The sequence below is a fragment of the Lissotriton helveticus genome, chromosome 10 (genome assembly GCF_964261635.1).
Source record: "Lissotriton helveticus chromosome 10, aLisHel1.1, whole genome shotgun sequence".
Lineage (NCBI taxonomy): Eukaryota > Metazoa > Chordata > Amphibia > Caudata > Salamandridae > Lissotriton > Lissotriton helveticus.
Window position 1 is genome coordinate 178,480,611 of NC_136071.1, and position 23,681 is coordinate 178,504,291.

The 23,681-nt window shown below is 45.6% G+C and overlaps 1 protein-coding gene across 4 annotated transcripts in view; it reads right to left on the reverse strand.

The window, feature by feature from the left end:
* RNF216 (ring finger protein 216) overlaps positions 1-23,681 on the reverse strand; it is an 853,926-nt gene that overhangs the window by 763,675 nt on the left and 66,570 nt on the right. For all 4 annotated transcript variants that reach the window (XM_078665045.1, XM_078665046.1, XM_078665043.1 and 1 more), the window contains one exon: positions 15,242-15,381. In XM_078665045.1, coding sequence (XP_078521171.1) covers positions 15,242-15,381 — 140 coding nt within the window. The remainder of the gene's footprint in view (positions 1-15,241; positions 15,382-23,681) is intronic.

Here is a 23,681-nt window from a genome sequence, read left to right on the forward strand (position 1 = left end):
GGAAATTTCTCCGCCCCACCCGGAAGCGCAAGTACTTCCGATGCTGTGGAAGAATTGGAACATGGAAGTAAGCATCCTGGAGGTCGATGGTGGTCATGAAGTCGCCCATGGAGAGAAGACGCAAGATCTCCAGTAGTGTAAGCATGCGGAAGGATTGGCTCTTGAGATACCTGTTGAGTGCTCGCAAATCCAGGATCGGTCGCCAGTCTCCCGTCTTCTTGAGTATTAGGAAAAAACGGGAATAGAATCTCTTTCCCCTCTGAGACTTGGGAACCACTTCGACGGCACCTTTTTGAATTAGAAGAGGAACTTGATGGAAAAGCTCCTTGAGGTGGGGAGGAGGCGGGCCAGACGGTGGAGTGGGAGGAGGAATCTGGATGAACTCTAGAGCATGGCCCTTCGCCACAATGTCCAGAACCCAGCGGTCCGAGGTGATGGAGGACCACTGAGAAAAGAACAGGGAGATTCGTCCTCCAACATTGGGGGGGATACACAAGTCATTGCTGTTTGGGAGTAGATCCTCTATATAAGGATTTTCCCCTGTAGGATTTGGACGACTGCTGTTGGGTGGACTGCTGTTGGCTGGCGGAGTAATGTTGATTACCTTGGTGGTAGGAGCGATATTGTCAAGAAGCCAGTGGTCCACAGGAGTCGATGCTGGTCCCAACGCCCCTCCACCTCAGTTGCCGCCCAACATTAAATATTGTAGCAACCCCTGACGTAGAAGGGAAGGGGGATTGGATAAAACAATAAAATTGAGAGAGAGACAACCTATGGCGATGGATACGACACCTCTTCTGGTTCTGTCTGGCCCTCGAGTAATGTCCTGCAGGGAAAGAGATAAATGTACTACACTGTATACCAACTTATAATACTCTATTATCACTTGTGAACTAATCTTACCCCAAAACCATAGGTTATAGCTGTTCTCTCTGAAGGGGATATTGCCTCTCTGAATCTGTAGTACTGTAATTAAACGATATCATACATTAGTACATTCCTAAACGTTTTTTTTTTTATATTTGGACTTTTAAACATGAGTGTTGGAATTCAATTACCTGTCACAGATTCAGACGCCTCTTATAATTATCTTCAACTGTTAGGCTTCTGTGAACTGCCCTAGTTAAAACTGTCACCAAGGAGTTATTAGAAGTTCTTTTTAAAGTAACCGGAAAATAAGAAGAAATACGAGTTCTGCATCACTCTAACAAAATGGGAAAGTTAAAGTTGCCGTTTTCTAGTAGGAGTAATGAGAACTATTAATTGCTCCAATAAACAGTCTCTGAAATTTCAATAAAGGTTGACAAGAAACAGGTGCTGAATTAGTTTCCGCTCCGTGTGGAAATATTCCTGGGAAAGTTCACAGTCTTTAAATAACAAGATGTCCTTACTTGTATCCCTCGTTGCGCATGCGATAGCTACAAATCTAGGTTTGTTGAAGAAACTCGATATAACCTGAACACTGGAAAAATGCTGCTGCTCCCGGTCAGAATACAGTTGAAGTGCGCAGATTAAAATCGAAGCGCGCGCTTCATGCAGCTGCGAGTCGCGTGACATTAAACACTAGAGCAGCAACCCTGGTGCTTATCACGGCGCCACGCACTCGCCATTTTCAGACCCTGTGCTCTGATACTGAGCAGTACAAAAATAGAGGTGTAGGGTCCTCCAACTGACCAACCTGGACCTCAATAGTTGAGAAACAGAACAAAATGGCTGATCATGAAAATTGAAACCAAAGTATGTAACCACACAACCAATAAGTTTTGTGTAGCCCAGGGTTAAGACATTCCCAACAACTTGCGTATTTTTCAAAAGCAACTTTTATATTATTCCATAAAAAATGGCATCAAATAGACACTCCGTCACAACAGTTAGTGCAAAAACTTTGAAAAATATATACACATATATACAACAAATATCTGTACATCACATTGAAGGCAACATACACTTGAAAAAATGATGAATGACAATATAATACAATTATTGTAATGACACCAACATCAATATGCAAAATAAATTCAAAGGCATACGTTTGCAAGATGAACACTTTTTATGCAAATCAAAACAGAAATAAACCAGTCCTTTGGTAATGGCATGTGAACAGGACGGACACTAAGGTGGAATGGCCTGCCTGTCACACAACGCCTGTGAATAGTAATTTATAAGGAGTCGCAGGTAGGGCCCACAGAATTGGTATGAATTTGTCCCTAGCTGCACCCTCCGTTCTTAACACAGGCTGGGGGTCAACGCGTTTCGAACCTCGTTTGTTCTAGGTTCTCCTCAGGACGAGGACTGGATAAGTGATTGCCTTCTCAGCCAACACGTTGACTGCGTGGAGAGAAGGGGAAACACCGGAATAATTCTGGTTATGGTGTCGAAAGGTGCCGCGGAGTGGGGCGCCTTGGGCGAGCTGTGTTATTGAGCACGGACTCACATCATCGCTTGCTGATGTATTATTCAAATGGAGAAGGCTGCACCCGTCGTGCGCTGTTCAGAGGGAACGGGCCGCACTGCTTGCTCAAGCTAGCGAAGGGGAATCAATCTCTCGCTGTCTGCTGCACCCGTCGTGTGCTGTTTAGGAGGGACGGGCCGCACTGCTTACTCAAGCTGGCGGAGGGGAATCAATCTCTCGCTGTTTAGAGCCTTTCGTAGGTGAGTCCGCGATGTTGGTCTGCTCTGATACTGAGCAAGCACCGTCGCAGGAAATAACCAGACACCACATGACGTTTCTTCCAATGCCGATGTTTTAAAGGTTTTTGTCTGAGAAGGCTTTTCTTGTTGAAATATCTGTCCATGTAAACTGCAGCCAGAGTGGTCTTGACAGATATTGAGTGTTTCCTCCACGAAAAGTTGAGGTGCCACGTCCGCGAGCACCACGAAAAGGCTGCTTCCGAAACTGTAAAGTCCCCAATGAGCGAGCAGTATCAGTGTCCTTCTTAATGGACTGTAATACCTTTCATTTTGGACATTTGTAAAGCACCTGGAAGTACGCCCACCGGCGTGTCCCCGCGCTATGATAAGTGAGAGCTAACAGTCCGCCCACCCTCCTACCAGACATCTACCTGCTAAATAAAAGAGTTTTAAGTTTTTTCCTAAAAATGGTTTCAGACGGTTCCAATCGCAAATATAGGGGTAGAGCATTCCAGCACTTGGCAGCCAGGTATCTGAAGGATCTACCACCCATACGTGCTTTCCTTACTCTTGGCACCGTCAAAAGACCCGTGCAGGAAGAGCGAAGATTGCGCGTGGGCTCGTACCCGGTGACCAGGCTTCTAAGCAAAGCAGGGGCTTTGCCATTCAGGATACGATGGCAGGTGGTTAGAGATTTAAATCCCACCCTGCTAGCAACTGGAAGCCAGTGAAGTGCGTGAAGCGCTGTTTTGGAAGGAGACCTCCTAGGGAGCCTCAATACCAAGCGAGCGGCTGCCTTCTGCAGCACCTGGAGGCGTTTGATGACTTTTCCCGTGGCACCCAGATATAGCAGATTTCCATAATCAAGGCGGGATGTCACCAGGGTATGCACCAGCGTTCTACGAGCTGCAAGCGGGAGTAGATCTAACACCTTTTTTTAAGTTTTCAGAACGCCGAAGCATACCCCAGCCACCCGGCCGACCTGGGTGTCAAAGGTCAGGCCAGTATCCAACCAGACCCCAAGATTCCTAGCCTCCTGACAAGGAATTGGAGTCTCCCCCAAGCAAGGAGGCCACCAAGCCGACGACCAAGCAGCCGGCGACCCTCCCACAATCAGCACCTCGGTCTTGCTACCGTTAAGCTTTAAACAGTTGGCGGACATCCAGGTTGCCAGATCTTTCATGCAGTTTCTGAAATTGTCAGCCGCAAGACCTGGGGTGCGCGAGAGGGAGATAGCCAGCTGCGTGTCGTCGGCATAGGACACTAGGCGCAAACCGTATTTCTCAACGATTGCTGCCAATGGGGAGACATAAAGGTTGAACAGGGTTGGGCTCAGGGACGAACCCTGAGGCACTCCCTGGCCCAGCCCAATCTCCCTCGAATAGCAGTCACCCAGACGAACCTGGAAGCGTCTGTCAGTTAGGAAAGATCTTATCCACCCAAGCGCTGCTCCTGAAACTCCTGCTTCATTCAGACACTGTAGCAAGATGGAATGTGCTACAGTGTCGAATGCAGCGCTAAGGTCCAAGAGGATCAAAGCCATGGTCTGGCCTTCATCCACACCCTGTCGCAGAGCCTCTACTGCCATAAGAAGAGCTGACTCCGTCGAATGGCGGGGGCGGAAGCCAAACTGAGAATCGTGGAGCAGAAAGGTGTCGTCCACGTATTTCATCAGCTGGAGATTCGCTATTTTTTCCGCTACCATTGCCATATAAGGTAGGAGGGAAATAGGGCGCAAGTTCTCAAGTTTATCAAATCTGACATTAGCTTTCTTTTGCAGCGGGAGAACAATTGCTGGCTTCCACGCAGCGGGAACAGTCTGCGTCTCGTAAGATGTATTTACCAGATGACGTATGTATGGTTCGAGAACGTCTAGACTTCCCCTTAGTCGTCTGGGTGTAGTGGGGTCCCTAGGTGAGCCAGATTGTATGGATCCGCAAATGCGGATGAGGTCCTCAGTCGGGGGGGTGGTAAAACTGGACAGCCGCTGTTTCCCTATTACCTTAGTTGTTTCCAGAGGCTTAGAAATCTGATCTGGCTGCTGTGAGAAGGTGGCGTAAATTGTTGCTACCTTGTTAGCAAAAAACTCTGCTATCCGGTCGCAACCTTCCACCGTGCAGAGTTCCTCAGGCACCACTGCAGGCTTCCCTACCGAGAGTGTTTTATAGATTAGGAATAGTTCTTTGGTAGAGTTTTCCGCTTCCGTAATCCTAATACTAAAATATAAAGTTTTGGCTTTCCTAATCAGCCTATGGTAGATGCGCCTTTTAGCTGTGTACTCTGCTTTCGCATGTACCGTAAGGGTTTTCCTCCATTGTCGTTCTGCGTGCTTACATACCACTTTAGCTGCTTGTACCTCCTCATCATACCATGGTGCCGTGCTCTGCACCCGGCCACCCTCTCTTGTTATGCCAAGTGGAGCCACCTGGTCCAGGACCTCCACGATAAGCTGATCAAAGTTTGTATTTATGGCTTCCACTCCCACTCACCCTTGAAGACCTTTCTCCGTGAGGACTTGATTAAATTTAGTTTGGGAAAAATTCATCCATCGTCGTCTAGGATGTTTAGCGGCCGACGGTATCACCGGCCGAGCTCCCTGGGTATAGATCAGAAAGGGTAACAGGTGGTGATCTGTCCAGGGAATAGGGATAGGATCAGCAACTTCTACCTGTTCCCAATTTGCAAAAATCGGGTCCAGTGTGTGGCCTAGATGGTGAGTAGGCTTTAGAACTTTCTGCTCAAAATGAAGTGCTTTCATGTTTTGCTGGAATTCACTGGCTGCTTTATCTGTGGGATCGTCAAGGTGAAGATTGAGATCACCCAGTACCAGGTATTTGTCAACTCGCACTGCAGCCTCAGTTATTCCCTCAAATAGGCTCTCACTGAATCTTGCTGCAGTGCCAGGCGGCCTGTAAATCAGTAGGCCCTTCAAAGTGCAGTTGCCATTGACCGAGATGGAGAAGGCACCGACTTCCCCACCCACGATCTTGGCCTGCTCCAGTTGACATTGGAGACCCTGTCTAGCTATGATGGCTATCCCACCACCTCTTCCTATCTCCCTATCTAGCCTCAATAGGGAGTAACCCGCAGGAATAGCAACGAGGACCTCAGGCATGGAATCCTGGTCTAGTCACGTTTCCGTGATAAAGACCAGGTCCCATTGTTTATTACTGAGGAGATCATCTACATGTGCCCCAAAAAGCGACTCGCCGTCATCCGGCATATCTAGGATTTATGCCTGTACCTCCAGGCGGAAAGAGGTGGACCGTAACAACCCTGCCTCCGCAAGATCGCTGCCCCAGCAAGCTGACGAAAGCCAGTGCACGCAATGTCAACTGCGCAGTCGATAATTTCCTCCGATGTTCTCTCTCCGTCCTGCAGAATCTTCAAGGCTTCCGCCTTGGAAGCGTCTGGGATGAGGGCCACCAGGGCAGACAAGTCCGACCACATCTGGCGGTCGTAGCGGCCTAAGATGGCTAAGGCATTAGCCGCTCTCACCGTAGTGGATGCCATTGTGGAGAACTTGCGACCAATAGCGTCCAGGTGACGACCCTCCTGATCCGGAGGAGCCGTAATTGGAGAAGCCGGATTACGTGAACGACGTTGCGCAGCTTGAGTGACCACTGAGTCTGGTTTTGGATGAGCAACAAGGCACGCTGGAGATCCGATGGGCGCCTTATATTTTTTCTCAAGGCGAGGCAGTTGTGCTGGTTGTGAATTTGGCATTTCCATCAATTTCACCCCTTCAGTCCATATGAAATCTATGATGGGTATAGTGTGGACTTGTTTCAATGGGTGATTTTTAAAATCATAGAGGAAACAGTCCTTCTCCCTCTGGACTCTGGGCAGCTTAAAACGCTGGGCCGCTCTATCCCTCAGCTGATGGAAACTTGCAATGTCCACCGGAGGCGAATTCACGGGCTCCACCGGAGGAGGGGAAGGCGTCTGAATTTGATAGTCGTCCCACTCAGCCATGTGGGTGGTGTCGTCATCATCGTTATGTTGAACTTCTCCATCTTCCCGTTCTGGAATGACGTAGTCATCATCAACAGGGTACACAGTAGTGTGTATTATAACCGACGTCTGAACTTGAGGAGAAGGCGTTGGTGGCTGTGGTGGTGGAACAGCGACAGGAGCCGCCGCAGGCGCATGAGGCACAGGCGAGCCCTGTTGAGAGGGCGGAAAACGCCGGTTGTAGTCATCCAACATATGAAGAGATTTGACATGAGCGACAAAGGCAGTGTTGCAGTTGGAACCTGCACAGAATGTTCCTCTACCGGAGAAAATTGGTCGTCATCATCATCACCATAATCCTGGCACTTGATCATTAAATCCGAAGGACTGCGTGCCACTCTGAAGGAATCATCCACATCATTGTCAGAGTCAGAGTCCTGCTCAGAGCCCGTGGCAAACCTGGGCGAGGGAGGCTGTGGATCTGGGATGGACATCTGGTCAACTGGCAGCTTACGACGATGGTGCAAGGGGTCGACGGCGGAGGAGTCAGACCCGGTGGGTGAAAAAGGCACCAAAGGCATGGAGGCAAAAGATGAAGGAACAAACGTCAACGTCGACGGTGCCGACAACGATGATGGTACAGGCGTCGACGGAGTCGCTGTAGAAGGATCCACTGTCGACGGAACCATCGTAGACGGTAAGCTAGTCGACTAAGTCATTGTCGTTGATGAAGCCCCAGTCGACGGACTTGTCGTCGACGGGACCGACGACTAAGAAGATTTCTTGTGAGCTTTCGTCGACGATGATTTTGCTGACGACTAAGCAGATTTCTTCGTCGACGACGAGGCAATAGGTATCGTCGACGGGACAGTCTTTAAGCTAATCGATACCTTAGTCGACATGGAAGACATAGACGTTGCCGTCGATGACGATCCGGAGGCTGATGTCGTCATCCGGAGACGGCAGATCTAGTCGTCGGGATGATCGTCGACGGAGAAACATGTTTCAGAGCAGAAACATGATGGGAGGCAGCAGAAGACGCCGGAGAGCCAGGTCTCGTGGGCGTAGGCGCAGTAGGAGGTGGTGAGGACACCGCAGGAGCCACAGATAGTGAGAGTTTCTTCCTTTTTAGAAAAGGAGAAGGCATATCCTGCACACTACTACGCTTGGAGGCTGCTTTTGAAGGTCTAGATTGTAGGCTTTCTGCATCCGCCAGTGCCGAATCCTTATCTTTAAGTCTCTGAAGCCAAAGGAGGAGACGGCCTTCTCTGTCCTTAAGGGTCTTAGTAGAGAAAGTTCTGCAAAACTTGCATTTACCAACCTCATGGTCGGGATAAAGACAATAAATGCACTTCTTGTGGGGGTCCTCAGAGTAAAGATGCAATTTCCCACAAGAAGAACAATGTCTAAATAAAGACTTCTTACTTGAAGACATGCTGAGAAGACAGGAAAACTTGAAGTTAAGAAAACTGAGCAGAGGTCAGGGAGACTCCCTTCACACGATGTGCGGTAGAAAACCTGAGGGACTGAGCTCTGAGGAGAAGGTTCTGGAAGGGTGCTGGCGCCTGATTGGCTGTAGTTTGGACTAACATAATGATAGGAATATGTTACAAGTATTTTCTCTCTCTCCATGTATTCCTATGTAGGAATTGTTTAAGTATTTGCTATGTTTTTCTAGTATATATTTTATGTGTTATGTATTTACATACATATGTTATTAGTATGTTATTGCTATTTTATTTACCGTGGGACTCCCACTTCGACGACGGGGAATAATCGAGCATGTGAATCTATGAAAGACACCCTAATACTGGAGAATAACAACTCTCTCGATCACTGTATTCCAAAGAAACTGACCAGTGCCAAGAGTAACACAAGTCCCTGGTGCTGGAAAAGAAACATCGTAAAATTTTAGAATGAATCTGGAGGCGCACCTATGACCCCATTGCAAAAAAAATCAATAGGAAGGCTATTAACACCTACCACAAATTAGTTCATTAGACTAAAGCCGCGTTCTATACAAAATCGGATCACATCGAGTTCCAACCCCTCTAAAACTTTCTTCTCTCTTATGAATGATATGATAAAACCTCTGGCAGGAACTAACAAGATCATATCCACCAACTTGCACTGCGAATCACTGGCACGTTATTTCATCAATAAAGTAGAGTGCATTTACAACGCACTAGACTAGAGGATGGACGCCTCCAAATCCTGGGCGGTCACTAGTTTACCAGATCTCCCTTACTCTCTTCAAGACCTACCTTCTTTGACTCTTAAAGACTTGGAAGTCCTGGCAGCTAAGGTGAAATCAGGCTCTCCTGACAATCCAGTAAAACCGGACGCCGTCAGGAAATTCCAGCACTGTCTTATGACTGAGGGTAGGGAACCGATTAATAGATCACTTCAGTTGTCAAACATACCCAAATCATGTAAGCATGCCAAGGTTATCCTCCTGCTGAAATAGCCAGCACTAAATGCATCTCTCCCGAGAACTTTCTGCCAATTTCTCTGCTCCCATATTTGGCCAAGATTATGGAGTCCCATGTTAACATCACCCTGGCCAAATATCTGGAAGCTAATATGAGATTTTGGACAGATCACAAAATGGGTTCTGGCTTAGACATAGTAGGGAATCCGCTCTTCTGGCGGCTACAGAGCAGCTGAGGGCAACGTTGGATGAGGGCAACACTTTGGCACTTATTTTACTCTGAGTGCTGCCTTCGACACGGTCTCCCATAAGATTCTGCTTCAACGACTTGGGGAGATCGGGTTCAGAGGCAAGGCCTTGGCCTGGTTTGCGTCTTTTCTATATGAACGCTCCTTTCAGATCCACGCCCCCTCCCTATTTGTTCAGCATCTATTCACTCAGCAGTGGTGTCCCCCAAGGCTCTACCCTGAGCCCTACGTTGTTCAACGTGTATGTCCGCCCTCCTGGCCAAAGCTCGGAATATTAATATGATATTGTATGCTGACGATACGCAATTGATATTCACCTTTTCCAACAATCTGGATCTAGACCCACAGAAATTCCACGAAGATGTTTTGGCCATCTCAGACTGGATGGCGGATAACAATTAACAACTCAACTCAACTCCTCGAAAACGAGGTTGCTCCTGGTAGGTCGCGATACCCATTAATGGGACTATCATTGGTGGCCTGCGGCCCTGGGCACCCCTCCCTAACCAAAAAGTGTAGTGAAGAACTTGGGGGTCTTGATGGACAACGCCCTCTCATTCGAGCTTCACGCCAAAAAGGTGGCAGGTACATGCTTCGGCCACCTACGCGGTCTGAAACCCATTCTGGGGTTTTTCGTTGCTTCCACTCGACAAGTGATTATTCAATCAGTGGTTCAGTCGAGTCTTGACTATTGTAATGGACTTCTACTTGATGTGAATAAAACTGTCACTAAGAGACTCCAACGGGCAAAGAATGTGGCTGCCAGCATTCTCCTTGCCCTCCCTAAGCACGGTCACACTTCCCATCTTCTGCTCCATCTTCATTGCCTGCCAATTGAACAGACAATCCAGTTTACAACTCTCTGCACCACTCATAAGATCCTACACGGCCAGGGTCCCCTGATACTGCAGGGGCTTTGTACATCGTATGTTCCAGTGCAAGCACTGCACTCCGCAGACCTGCATCTGGTTTGCACTCCCCGGGTACGTGGTGGTAGAGCCGGGGGGCACTCTTTTAGGGTTTTGGCCCCAGCACTATGGAACTCCATTCCACTTGCTGCATGTATCACACAAGATCATTGGGCATTTAGAAAACAGATTAAAACCTGGCTGTTTTCGTCCATTAGCTTTACTCTCCTTGGCATCTCTTCCGCTAGGCGCTGGGACGCCCCGGTGCTGGGGCAGCCATGCGCTATACAAAAGTGTAAAACAAAAAAAACAACGCAAACGAGAAAAAAAAAAATAGAGAAAATTAAAGTAGAAATGCAGAAATCAAAGGTCTACAAATATGGAAGAGTCACATGCCCAGAAGTCTCCAAACAGAAAAAAAAAATTTTAAACGACAAGGATCTACTGAAATGATACGAAAATAGATCATAGAATATAAATATGAGTGGAAACATATCTTATAAGATAACTATAGACCATTAAGAGTCTGTTATTTAATAATTGTATCATAAATCCAGCAATACAAAAATGTGTTGTCACTGCTCTCCAAAAACAAATATCGATCTGTTCTCACTGGGGCATTGACATTTTGATTGCAAATTTCACCACTTATCCATTACAGTTCAACTGCAGATTTCATATATCCTAAATCACAATAGGAGATATCTACTGCAGGTAAATATGTGGTAAACATTTTCTACCATTAAGCATTAGTGTACACATCCTGCTTAGTCTCCCATCATTAAGACTAGCACTACTGGTTTGTTAGCAGCTAAATATTTACACATCATAATACCGCAGTAGGTTTTCAAAGAATAGTCTCTTCTTTGAAAGTCTACACTTTGCCTTGAGACAGTTTGAGAGTGAAATCCACAGGCAGCGAAAGGGAGCCTTCAGCTGGTCTCACCATCAATTAAGTTTCAGAGGCAAATTTATATTCACAGAGGTGTGGCGGCCACAAAGAAAACCATGATTTGCTCTGTAGAAACCCTCTAACTAAGCATTGTGTTAAAAATCGTTTTAGCAGAGATTATGCCATCTGCTAACATGTTGAAAAGATTTGCATATAGCATGTTCTTGCACGTTTTTATGGAGCACAATTAAATTTGTCTGTCCCCATTGAGTGGGTATGGTCTCAGTCACCCAAACACCTGCGAAAGAAAAAAAATAGATCACTTAGTGTTGAGAAAACACTTACAGATCTGGGCAGGAGAAGCGGCGGAAAATCGCATAAGAGAAGAGTAAGTCAATAAGAGGTTACACATTAGCCCCAATGCTCCTTCTTGGGTCCAGGAGCGGTAGCACAGCAGTGTGAAGGGATTTGGAAAAAGATCCACTATGGAGTCTCATACTTTCTGCAAATTCAATAAAAATCAGAGGAGACACATTGACGTCGTGGAATGGGTGACAGATCCGCTTTAAATGATCTGCTTACACAATCTGAACTCCTTAAATGTGGAAAGCGGACAGAGTAAATAAAAATTGCAGATTGGAGCAGATAAGAGTGGAAGATATGCATCCTCCGTCAGTGACAATATGACTTTGCTACAGTGTTGCTGGTTTCGATCAACATGGTCTGGCCTAAAATATACAGACAGGACAAGAGGGCTCTAAATACTGCTTCTTGTTACTTTCAATTCGAAGAATGATGAATTTCTGACTAAAGTCACCGACCATAAATGACTCCATCCTATTTTACAGGTATTTCTGATGATGATCACCTGAGAAGCTCAGAATTCCTTCCTTTTCCTTCCGGTTCACTTACCTATGTAGTTTGTCCTGGACTAAAGGGGACACTGAAGTCAACATGTCCTAGTACTGAGAAACCAAAGGCCAAAAATTGCAGTTGTCTGACCAGAGGACTTAAGTACAGGAGCTGCGGAAACCACAAATACACCGGACGTCACTGGAAAAAGAAAAGAAACCAAATGCGTGGTCACGTAAACATCTACACAATACTCTGAAACTAGAGCCCTACCACGCCCCAGTGATTAAAAAACCGACAATAATCTATTGCACTAAAAGCCACTCCCTGGCAGGATTACTGCACTGAGCCAGAAACATTGGATAGGTGAAATCTCAATTTTGGCTGCACTCCGATGAGTAAAGGACTAACATTCTTTGGATGTCTGGAATCATACCTCTATGCATTCCAGATCCTAAATTGGTTTCAAATGTGACTTTTTAACAGGGATCAGAAATCCCGGTTTTTCCAGAAGACAAACTATGACAATGTCTTGAAATTCCCCTGCTGCCGGGCTAGGAATGGGCTAGCCAATAATCCAAGTAGAGGTGTAGCAATCTTGAGTTGGGAACAAGTGCAACTAATGGAGGTAGCACCTCCTGAATATATTCTCTCAGCATCAGCGGAAGGCCTAGATGAGACCTTTGAATTCAGAATCCCAGGTATCTTTCACGAGCTGGGTGAATCGGCAAAGTACAGACAGGTATCCTCGGTGCCTACAACTGCCATCCATTCTTTTGGAGATATCAGCGAAATAATGCACTTAAAAGTTTCTTTTTGAAGTGGATCTGGCATGAGACGTTGAGCCCCTAGAAGTCGACAGTCTGTATGAAGTCTCCTGAATGTTTTCCAACTAGAAAAACTGATGAATACATTACTATGCCTTGTTCCAATAAAAGGTACTGGAACTATAGCACACTTTCAGCACAAATCTGACACTCCCTGCAAAAGAACCGCTCTATGAGCCAGGTCTCCGGGCAATCGGTTAGAATTCTAAATCTGGAAGGGTCTCCAAAAACTCCAGACGAACGATTACTACCAATACTCAGGCATTTGTGATGGAGGATTCAAGTCCTCTGCTGGAACTTAGAAGAGGGTGTAGCATAGGCAGGGCTGAAGGGAGAAGAATTGGAGCTCTGAACAATCATAACTATTCACTTTCATTACTTTAGGTGGCATTTTCTGGAAACAAAATAGTGAAAATCTTCTATTGGCTTCGAATGAAGTTTAACATGATTTCTGATTTTTAAAGTGTTTGCCGATCTTCTAACTGACTTCCAAAAAGATGACAACTATGAAAAGGTAGACAATCAATCAAACCTTGCCTTCTAAACCCTTCCAGCCATCCAATGTTTGAGTAGGTTGGATATTGTGCAACAACATTGACTACAGTCGTAAAGGCAGATGCCTTGAGTATATCACAGGATATATTTGACAAAAAGTTGCCTGGTGTACTACGCCTCTAGCCTCCTCCTATACCATACCACCCATCCTCTCTCCTCCCACTTGCGCCATAGCAGCTCTTGCTCATGTTTATGTCCTGCCTCGAGCAGGTGGTAAATGTGGGTGGTAATACCCACAGAAAAGAAAAAAACATGCATAATTCTGCAGGTTTTTCCACATTACATGGAGCTAAACTTTTATCTGCAAGGTACTTATGAGAGGTTTCTACATGCGACAAATTTTTCAGGTTGTATTTACCAACCCAGCAGTATTGTGCAATTCTTAATTTGAGCCGTAAAAAGGCTGGTAGAATGTCAGAAGTGGTTGTTCTGGCTTGGAATGCCTTGTGGGTCTGCGTAGACACACACACAAACACACACACACGTACACGATTACATATATTTACACCTACTTCTCTCTAATATCGGTCAACACTTTAAAGGGCTGGAAAATGACTCCTAATAAATTCATGGGTAAAACGTTATTGAAGTGGGTTATAAGTGAAATCGCAATTGCTCAGCAGGTTTTCACATGAACATATATAAGTCTGACAGAGCAGAGAGCTAGCAAGAGTGGAAGAGGCTCTGTGTTGCCTGCATGTGATAAAGTGCCACTCAAAGTGTCAGACAGGAGTCCTGCAAATGTTATATACATGGTAATAATAAGCTCATTGAACACTTTACAGCCCTGACCCTTCAGTCAAAGGAATGAAGGCAATACTTCCAACTTTTGGCGAAGCTATCCTCAACCTCCATCGTGTGCCATGCCCAGCCAGGTGAATCCAAATGGATCCCACTACCTTTAGTACTCAGACTCCCACAAACAGAGTCCGACTACCATACAAAAACAAGTATCAGAGGCTTACTGTACGCACAAGCCATATACACAGGATATCAACGAAATGCTATTGGTCTTACTTAACAGTGGAACTTTACATAGAGGTGTCATAAGGCCATAATTTCCTTCACACAATTAAAAAGACCTGGTCACGCCATACATTATCAACCTTTAACCCAGAGCAGGAACAGTCTACTATTCATTATGACAGCAGGCTTGGTGAGCCCCTACCAGTCACAAGACCTGTCCTTGACCTGGTGGCGACAGGGACTGGCCTCAGCCTCTGCACTCACAATCTATTAGCATGATGCCAGGGCCAAAATATAATTCCAGATACCAGCGCCACATGCAGTCAGGCACTCCAGGCAGCTGAACACATCTGTAATACCATGCAGAGGACATTCCTTTCCAAACACACGTAGACATTTACCACCAAGTGAAATATCTGCAAGATTAAATTGTATGCATTAGATTCTCCATGAAATCTAGGTATGTTGTAGAACTCCTGGAACCCTTTGTACACAAAGTGAAAAATATATAATCGCTTTTTAGCAAAGTAATCTTATAAGAGATTATACATACATAATTGTATAGAAAATTGTACTCTAAATCACAATTTATAAAGAAAACTGGTTGCTGATCACCAGTGGAAATTACAAACTCTTTACCCCCAAATAAAGAAGAATGTTTTTATCCAATACCTTTCTCCTGTCCTACTTTCACATATTAAAGTTGTGTATTTGCTTTTAAACATAAGTATTTAAATGTGAGCAATTTTTCTGACACTTAAACCTGCCTTTGCCAACACCCCCCTCAAAATCTTTTTTTCTGTGACTGGTTGAAATTCCAAATTATAAGTTCCAGGGCATGAAGACAAGAAAAAAAACTACTTTAGACAGAAGTGTAAAGAAAGTATTAGTCAACACAGACGCTCATGCACTCTTCAATCAACTTCATATTCCCTTAGATTACTTTTTGAATATTGCACAATACTGAAGCAACTGACCTCAAGGATCACTACATCCTCCTCGTCATCCTCTTCATCTTCTTCACGGTTCTCTGCTATAGTGCATGTCGTTACTGACATTTCCTCATCAGAGTCATCCGATATTGTAATAAGGCCGTCCTCCCTGTGATTTATCCAGTCTATAAGACAGAAACGATCAAAGTTGCTTGCAGGATTCACAAACTGAGGATACGTCATCTTTAACTTGGGACACTACAACGCTACATCATAAGAGACATCGACAAATCATAATAACTTGAATAATTTTACACCCCCAAACCCCATTAGGCAGCAAAGAAACACGAAGAGACTTCATTAAGACTCCAGTTATTATTTTATTTTTTTAGGACTCGCCTACTAGCCAGCGCATGCCTGGTCTGCTCTAGGGTGTACTGTTAGCTTATAGTGAACTTAGAGCCGGGCCATTGCTTAACATTGGCTGTTTTCACTGTCACTCATTCGTGTGCTTCTCATTCATAAACTGTGTGAGCTTTTATTGCTCTTCTTGTGTTTGTCCCTGTCCTGAAGCATTGACATATTATTGTGTCCTTCCACTGCTCGCTTTTTCAGGCATTACTTTGTGATTTTTTGTTTAAGTACTTGAAGATAGTGCATGTGTTTTCCAGCTGTTCCCATTGTGTGCTTTTCTGTACCATCAGCCATGCTTAATGTTTTGCTCTCTCACTCCAATGTTCTTCTCCCCCGCCGCCCCAAGTTGCCTTCTGACCTATGTGCTTTCTGCCCATGAGCTTCAGGTTTCTGTCTTTTGCCAGTCGGATCACCCAACCATCGCCCCGGTGATGCTACCGTCCACTGTGTTACTTTTCTCCCACTATGCATCTCCCCCTTCAAGTTGGTTCTCCACAACCTTCTTTAAAATGAAAAAAAATTACAGAAGGTTTATTTATTTTAGTTATTGATTAAACTGAGACTGGTAAGTAAAAAGAAAAATTAATGGGTAAGTCATTATGTAGGTGCAGCATCTGCAATGCGCATGCCTACAAAATGCTAGCCACGACAATAGTATTTTTTTTTTAATTCTATAGCAATGCATCACAACAATGGTGATGCTGTGCCACATGGTTAAGACCACTGTCGAAGCCAATAGTTCCCAGGGGTGAGACCTACTGCTTTGCCAATGTTTTTTATTTGCAGAGTCCCAAATCAGAAGCAGTTGGAGAAGAAGGGGGTCCTTAATTACACGTAAAGCTCTCCCTTTTGGATGTGCACCCACACAGGTCTGCACTTAATCAGACATTGTGCAGGATAGGCGAGCGTTTCACTCGATTTCCATGCTTTGCAAACTTACTCCACCCAAGCCTCTTCCTACCAAAGCACAGTACTTCCACAATGCACCGGTGACAGGGCATAGCTGAGAGGGAATGAAGGAATGCAAATGAGGTGTCAAGTAGAAATGCACCAGAAACATAATACAAGTCTAGATACCTATTTTTACAGCTTCTCCATGTATACTTTAATTCTATTTTTCCAATCTTCTCATCCTTGTTTCTACTGCTCACATTAGCTCTACTTAAGTATTTTTAAACAGTTAAATATGTTCCTTTGTCATAGCTTACTGTCCTTCTGTTACTACTTTTCAGTCATTTCATACCTTTTGTCCTCCTGATTTTCTATCACATCATTCGGTGCAGCCATCTTAGTCTCTATGCACAAAGGCAATCTAAGAGGTCTTTGTTTTCACAAGTGAAGGTGCCTCGGAAGCCACAGCAGCCTAATTAACACTGTAGGGGTTGCAGTGGTGGGACAAAGGCAAGCCTGTCTGTACACCAGGCAGACGGCAGATTCTGTCTCCAACACGTTCATCTTCTGGTAAGCAGATACAAGCTTCTTTCACTTTAAAATTTCCCAGTGTCACATTTCCTAAAAGTCTTAGGAGTCCTATTCCTGATCACTCAAGTCCATTGTTTTAACAACTCTTACATTCACCTTCATTTAACAAGCACTCAGCTCGATAGCCACATCCCTTCCCTTAATAGGACTGTGCTCCATTATGAGAAGCGAAGTCAGCAGACCAACCTAAAGTTCCTTGAGAACTGTTGAACTTCATGTCCAAGATAAAACACATTTAGAGGAAGACACAGAATTGCCAATATTGCAGCAAGAGGCACCTGGATTTCAGCCTAGGGCGGAAAGACTTCCCATTAGAAGTGCTGGACTCTGGGTTGCCCCAAACATGGTGCAGCCAGTGTTGCCTACCTTTAATGGTGTTGCAGGGTGTAGAGTGAATACGGAAAACTTTTTGGCTATACATTTCTTTGTTATTTATGGACATGTTTTTGGATTGTTGAGCAGACTAATTTGTATGCTGAATAGTATTTGAGGGACAACAGTGCCAGACTTAAGCCCCCCTCTAGAGCTACCCAGCGGACTCCAACAGATCTGGATGAGTAGAAGAAGAATTTGAGATTAACTTTGATGGGCCAGATACGGAAGCGAACGCTGTCTTCATACTGGCCTACTAGTCCCTTGATGGCAACAGCTATAATTCCTGCAGCTATGAGACATAATTGGTAGTTGCTTCTTCTTCGGATGGTGCATTTTGTTGATAATGCATTACCATTGCACAAGATCACCCTGATTGTGACGTCTTTTTAAGGTACGGCCTGTCCTTGATTACTTTGTAGAGCGATTTCCAGAGATCTATGTTCCAGGAAAAGAAATAGCTGTGGAGGAGTATTTGGTCCTGTTCAAGGGCCACTTAGTTTTTGGCAGTCCATTCCTAGTAAGAGGGCATGTTATGAAATTAAGATGCATATGCTGTCTGAGAGTAGTACTCGATAGGTCTATAATTTCAGGGTGTACATCGGTAGGGATTACAGTATTGACCCCACCTGGTTGTCCGTCCACTTTTGGAGTTAATGAGAAAATTGTGTGGGACCTTGGTAGAGGACATTTTAACAAAGGTCACCATTTATAGGTAGTTAACTTTTACATCTGTGTGCAATTGTTGAGAGAATTGCTCAAAGTGGGCACTGTTACTTGTGGCACAATCCACTCTAACCGTAAAGGTTACCCAAAAGAGCCTGTTTGTTAAAAATTTGAGAAGTGACAGTGCAGTACCTAGCATAGCGATGAGGTTCTAGCTGTGAAAGTTTCTGACAGGAGAGATGTCTACATGCCGACTCGCATTCATGATGAAAATACTCCACCTGTAACTGATTGGGATGAGGTTGCTGAAGTGTGCAAACCAATATGCATTTTAGACTAAAATAAGTACATGGGTGGTGTAAAAAGAGTAGATCAGAGGTTGGAACCTTACACTACTGTTCATAAGGTGTATATTTGGTATATGAAATTGGCTATCCATTATTCAATGCGTTGTTGTATTCAAGGATTTTTCTCCAGAGTCAAAGATGACATTTGTTCAGTTTCAGCAGTCTCGGATAGGCAACCTTGTTGTAGTCAAAAAGGTTAGAGTTCCTAGAGAAACCGTGGAGAATGTGGCTAGATTGAAAGATCTACAATAAGCAAATGGAGAGAGTAAAGGGATTTTATCCACCAAAGTGGACGGACAAGTACTCCTGGTCCCCTAGGCTAGGTATTTGTATAACAAAACAAGCATTAGAAATGCAATCGGGCTCGGATTTATTTGAGTTTGAGCTAATGGCATTGTAAATGCCAATGTATTGTTGCTATGTGTTATGGAGTGTGTTCATGTGGTGTGTACTGCCAGTGATCTCCTTGTGAGTGTGAGAATATTGCACTGTTACTGCCTGTGATGTCCTTCTTGTGAGTGTGAGAAGCTTGCACCTCTGCTGCCTGTGGTCTCCTTGTGAGTGTGAGAAGCTTGCACCGCTGCTGCTTGTGATGTCCTACTCACTACTCACTACTCTGCACTCACTACTCACTACTCGGCACTCACTACTCACTACTCTGCCCTCACTACTCACTACTCTGCACTCACTACTCTGCACTCACTACTCTGCACTCACTACTCTGCACTCACTACTCTGCACTCACTACTCTGCACTCACTACTCTGCACTCACTACTCACTACTCTACTCACTACTCACTACTCTACTCACTACTCTACTCACTACTCTACTCACTACTCTACTCACTACTCTGCACTCTCTACTCACTACTCTGCACTCTCTACTCACTACTCTGCACTCACTACTCACTACTCTACTCACTACTCAACTCACTACTCTGCACTCTCTACTCACTACTCTGCACTCACTACTCACTACTCTACTCACTACTCAACTCACTACTCTGCACTCTCTACTCACTACTCACTACTCTGCACTCACTACTCTACTCACTACTCACTACTCTGCACTCACTACTCTACTCACTACTCACTACTCTGCACTCACTACTCACTACTCTGCACTCACTACTCTGCACTCACTACTCACTACTCTACTCACTACTCACTATACTCACTACTCACTATACTCACTACTCTACTCACTACTCACTATACTCACTACTCTACTCACTACTCACTACACTCACTACTCTACTCACTACACTCACTACTCTACTCACTACTCACTATACTCACTACTCTACTCACTACTGTACTATACTCACTACTCTACTCACTACTCTACTCTACTCACTACTCTACTCACTACTCTACTCTACTCACTACTCTACTCACTACTCACTATACTCACTACTCACTACTCACTATACTCACTACTCTACTCACTCCTCACTACTCTGCCCTCACTACTCTGCCCTCACTACTCTGCCCTCACTACTCTGCCCTCACTACTCTGCCCTCACTACTCTGCCCTCACTACTCTGCCCTCACTACTCTGCCCTCACTACTCTGCCCTCACTACTCTGCCCTCACTACTCTGAACACTGCACTCACTACTCTGAACACTCTGCACTCACTACTCTGAACACTCTGCACTCACTACTCTGAACACTCTGCACTCACTACTCTGAACACTGCACTCACTACTCTGAACACTCTGAACACTCTGCACTCACTACTCTGAACACTCTGAACACTCTGCACTCACTACTCTGAACACTCTGAACACTCTGCACTCACTACTCTGAACACTCTGAACACTCTGCACTCACTACTCTGAACACTCTGAACACTCTGCACTCACTACTCTGAACACTCTGAACACTCTGCACTCACTACTCTGCACTCACTACTCTGAACACTCTGCACTCACTACTCTGCACTCACTACTCTGAACACTCTGCACTCACTACTCTGCACTCACTACTCACTACTCACTACTCTGGACTCACTACTCTGGACTCACTACTCTGGACTCACTACTCTGGACTCACTACTCTGGACTCACTACTCTGGACTCACTACTCTGGACTCACTACTCTGGACTCACTACTCTGGACTCACTAATGCATGGTTAAATAATACGTAATTAAAAAGAACACATTTCATTTAAATGACCAAAATGTGCTCTTAAGTCTCGAGTGCAGTGTCAAGTGATAGCATGTCTCCTAATTTAGTGCCAGCTTTCTCACCTTACTATTTGGCAATGATTCAGGCTTCCTGTTCTCGTTTGTTTGTTGTGCTGTTAGACTAGGTTTTGCAACATTTGGCCCCATCACTTGCATTGTTCACATCCTGGCTCATCTTTATATTTAAACGTGTGCTGAAGGATAATTTTCCTACCCATGAGTTGCAACAAAGTCCGGGAAGCTTTGGAAGCGCTCTCTCGCCCAAAGAGACACCCATTTCTTAGCGCTGGTCCCTTTAAAAAGTGGATTAAAATAACTTCCACGGCTCCTGCTAAATTCAGGAATAGTTTGCAAGGCGCTTTAGCGAACTTTCAATTGGTGACAGTATTGAGCAGGGATGGTTCCCCTCCGATGTGCGCATTGACATCCTTTTCAATAATTCCTCCTTCCTTCCTCCCTGGTGACATCAAGGATGCGATCCATCAAGGTTCGCCATTGAAACAAAAGAGGGCTAACACTTTTTAAAGAGCACACGTGAGGTGCTAACAGTGAAGAAAGTGATTAATAATGACAGAAAATGCCTGCCGCGTTATCGATGTGAGTACGTGTCCCTTTTATTTTCGCCGCTGCATTGTGAGTTAGGTAAATAGCGCCTTCCTGGTGATCGATTTGTTAGCTGTGTTTCCAGCTGTGATTTAAGTAGATGTTACAGAATGGCAGCTGCAACAGCACGAAGACAAGCAATTCATTAAACGGAACACCACCATGGCTTCGCAAAACAAGCATTTACAATGCAATGGTTTTGCCTTTGTTAAAGTTAGAGCTATTGGCATTGCTCTTGACATTTTTTTTAATTTTTTTTTAACATAAATGAATGGCATTGTCATTTACAATAGCAGGGCAGGGCACAGGGAAGGGGGGCAAGGAGAGACGAAGGAGAGCTGCGGGCTCAGGGAAGAGGGGCGAGGAGAGAGGAAGGAGAGCTGCGGGCTCTTGTTGTAATGCTTGCATGGATGAGTTGGTGGATGCATGCATGGGTGCATGCATGGATGGGTGTATGGTCACCGGTGAGGGTCACAGGGCACAGGTGTCAGAGCTGAGGGCACGGGTGAGGGCAGAGGGGTGTGAGCTGAGGGCAGAGGGGTGTGAGTTGAGGGCAGAGGGGTCAGAGCTGAGGGCAGAGGGGTGAGAGCTGAGGGCAGAGGGGTGAGAGCTGAGGGCAGAGGAGTGAGAGCTGAGGGCAGAGGAGTGAGAGCTGAGGGCAGAGGAGTGAGAGCTGAGGGCAGAGGAGTGAGAGCTGAGGGCAGAGGGCTGAGAGCTGAGGGCACAGGGTTGAGAGCTGAGGGCACAGGGTTGAGAGCTGAGTGCACAGGGTTGAGAGGTGAGTGCACAGGGTTGAGAGCTGAGTGCACAGGGTTGAGAGCTGAGTGCACAGGGTTGAGAGCTGAGTGCACAGGGTTGAGAGCTGAGTGCACAGGGTTGAGAGCTGAGTGCACAGGGGTGGGAGCTGAGGGCACAGGGGTAAAGAGCTGAGGGCACAGGGGTAAAGAGCTGAGGGCACAGGGGTAAAGAGCTGAGGGCACAGGGGTAAAGAGCTGAGGGAACAGGATGCTCCTGTTCAGAACCGGTGAGACCTGGCCCACTTAAAGACCTGCTTACCCCCCTATGTTCATGGGATATGTAGTCTGTGTTGTTTTTTCTTTATTATGTTCTTTAAAGGCTGGTGATTTAATAAAGCGAAGAAAGTAATGCATATTCCACACCTCGTACTGGCTGAAACAACATAAATTGCAGTATAAGAGAGGGAGGCGGTATGCAACCTGGTCGGGAGTAGATCATGGGCACCCAAAGTGGCGAAAGTGAGCAAAGAGAGCGCTCACTTTCCTGCCAGTAAAGGAAGCTGTGCCACTGGGCGAAATTATCCCAATTGGCCATCCAGGAGGGAGAATGTGATGCACTGAAGCTGCGCCGAATTCGAGCACAACCAGACAGCTGAACGGAAACGTAGACAACCACTTGCACTCACCCCAACGGAGCGGCTGCAGGAAGTGAGTGAATCTTTTCGTAAAATGGAGACTTCTGGTCAGTGCTACATGGGTGTGATCAGCCTTAGTGGCCAATTTGTTAGCAGAGAGTACAGCCAGGTTTATTAAACATAAAAGCACTGGGCTTCTGTTGCTGCATAGGGGCACCAGTGAACTATCTTTGCAAGCACCACAGCGACCGATGGGCCACAGTTGTTCAAATACAAGTCCAGGAATGAACATGTTTGTGACTAATTGCTTTACATCCTGGCACTCGCTGAATCTAATTAAACAATCAACCTTGAATTTAGGCACAAATTAAATCAACGGAAAATAGGGGTATCTCTTAGAATAGTGTACGTATTACGGGTCAGTGTTACGATTGTCACCCAGCAACATTAGTCTTAGCATACCCATTGTGTCAAGACAAGCGATTCACGGAATAAATTCCCCAGGAAAAAACAAATATAAATCAACGGAGTACCTCAAAATTAAACCACTAGTGTACATTCTCGTCACTCAGAGGAACTACAACAAGCTGTCTGTGCTTCAGCTGATGTGCCGATCCTATGTAGTGCTGCGCTGCCTCGGAGCGCTATACGGCGGCAGCGCTGTGATGAGCATCAAGTGTCGGCGCTAATGCTGCAGCTGGGACTGAGGCTCCCCGGCCGGCGCTGGAGTTTATCCACAGTCCAGCTTGCCTCTGACTGGCTGCCGACAGAACCCCTGTATTGTGACGTCACGCGGAGCTTTCCCGGCTAATGTGCCGGTCAGTGGCACTGGCCGTTGCAGCCTGCCGGGCAGGTCCCGCCTCCCCAGCGAGAGTGTCGACATGCCAGTTACTGGGTATTATTACAGTTTGAAACAAATATAGTTAAGGCGGGCTGAGGCGGTTATATACGATGCGGGTCATCTGTCTGTGACTGGATGAACTACGATGCTTAAATCCGCCCAGCTTTCTCTCGTTATTCAGTTACCCCCGATAGTG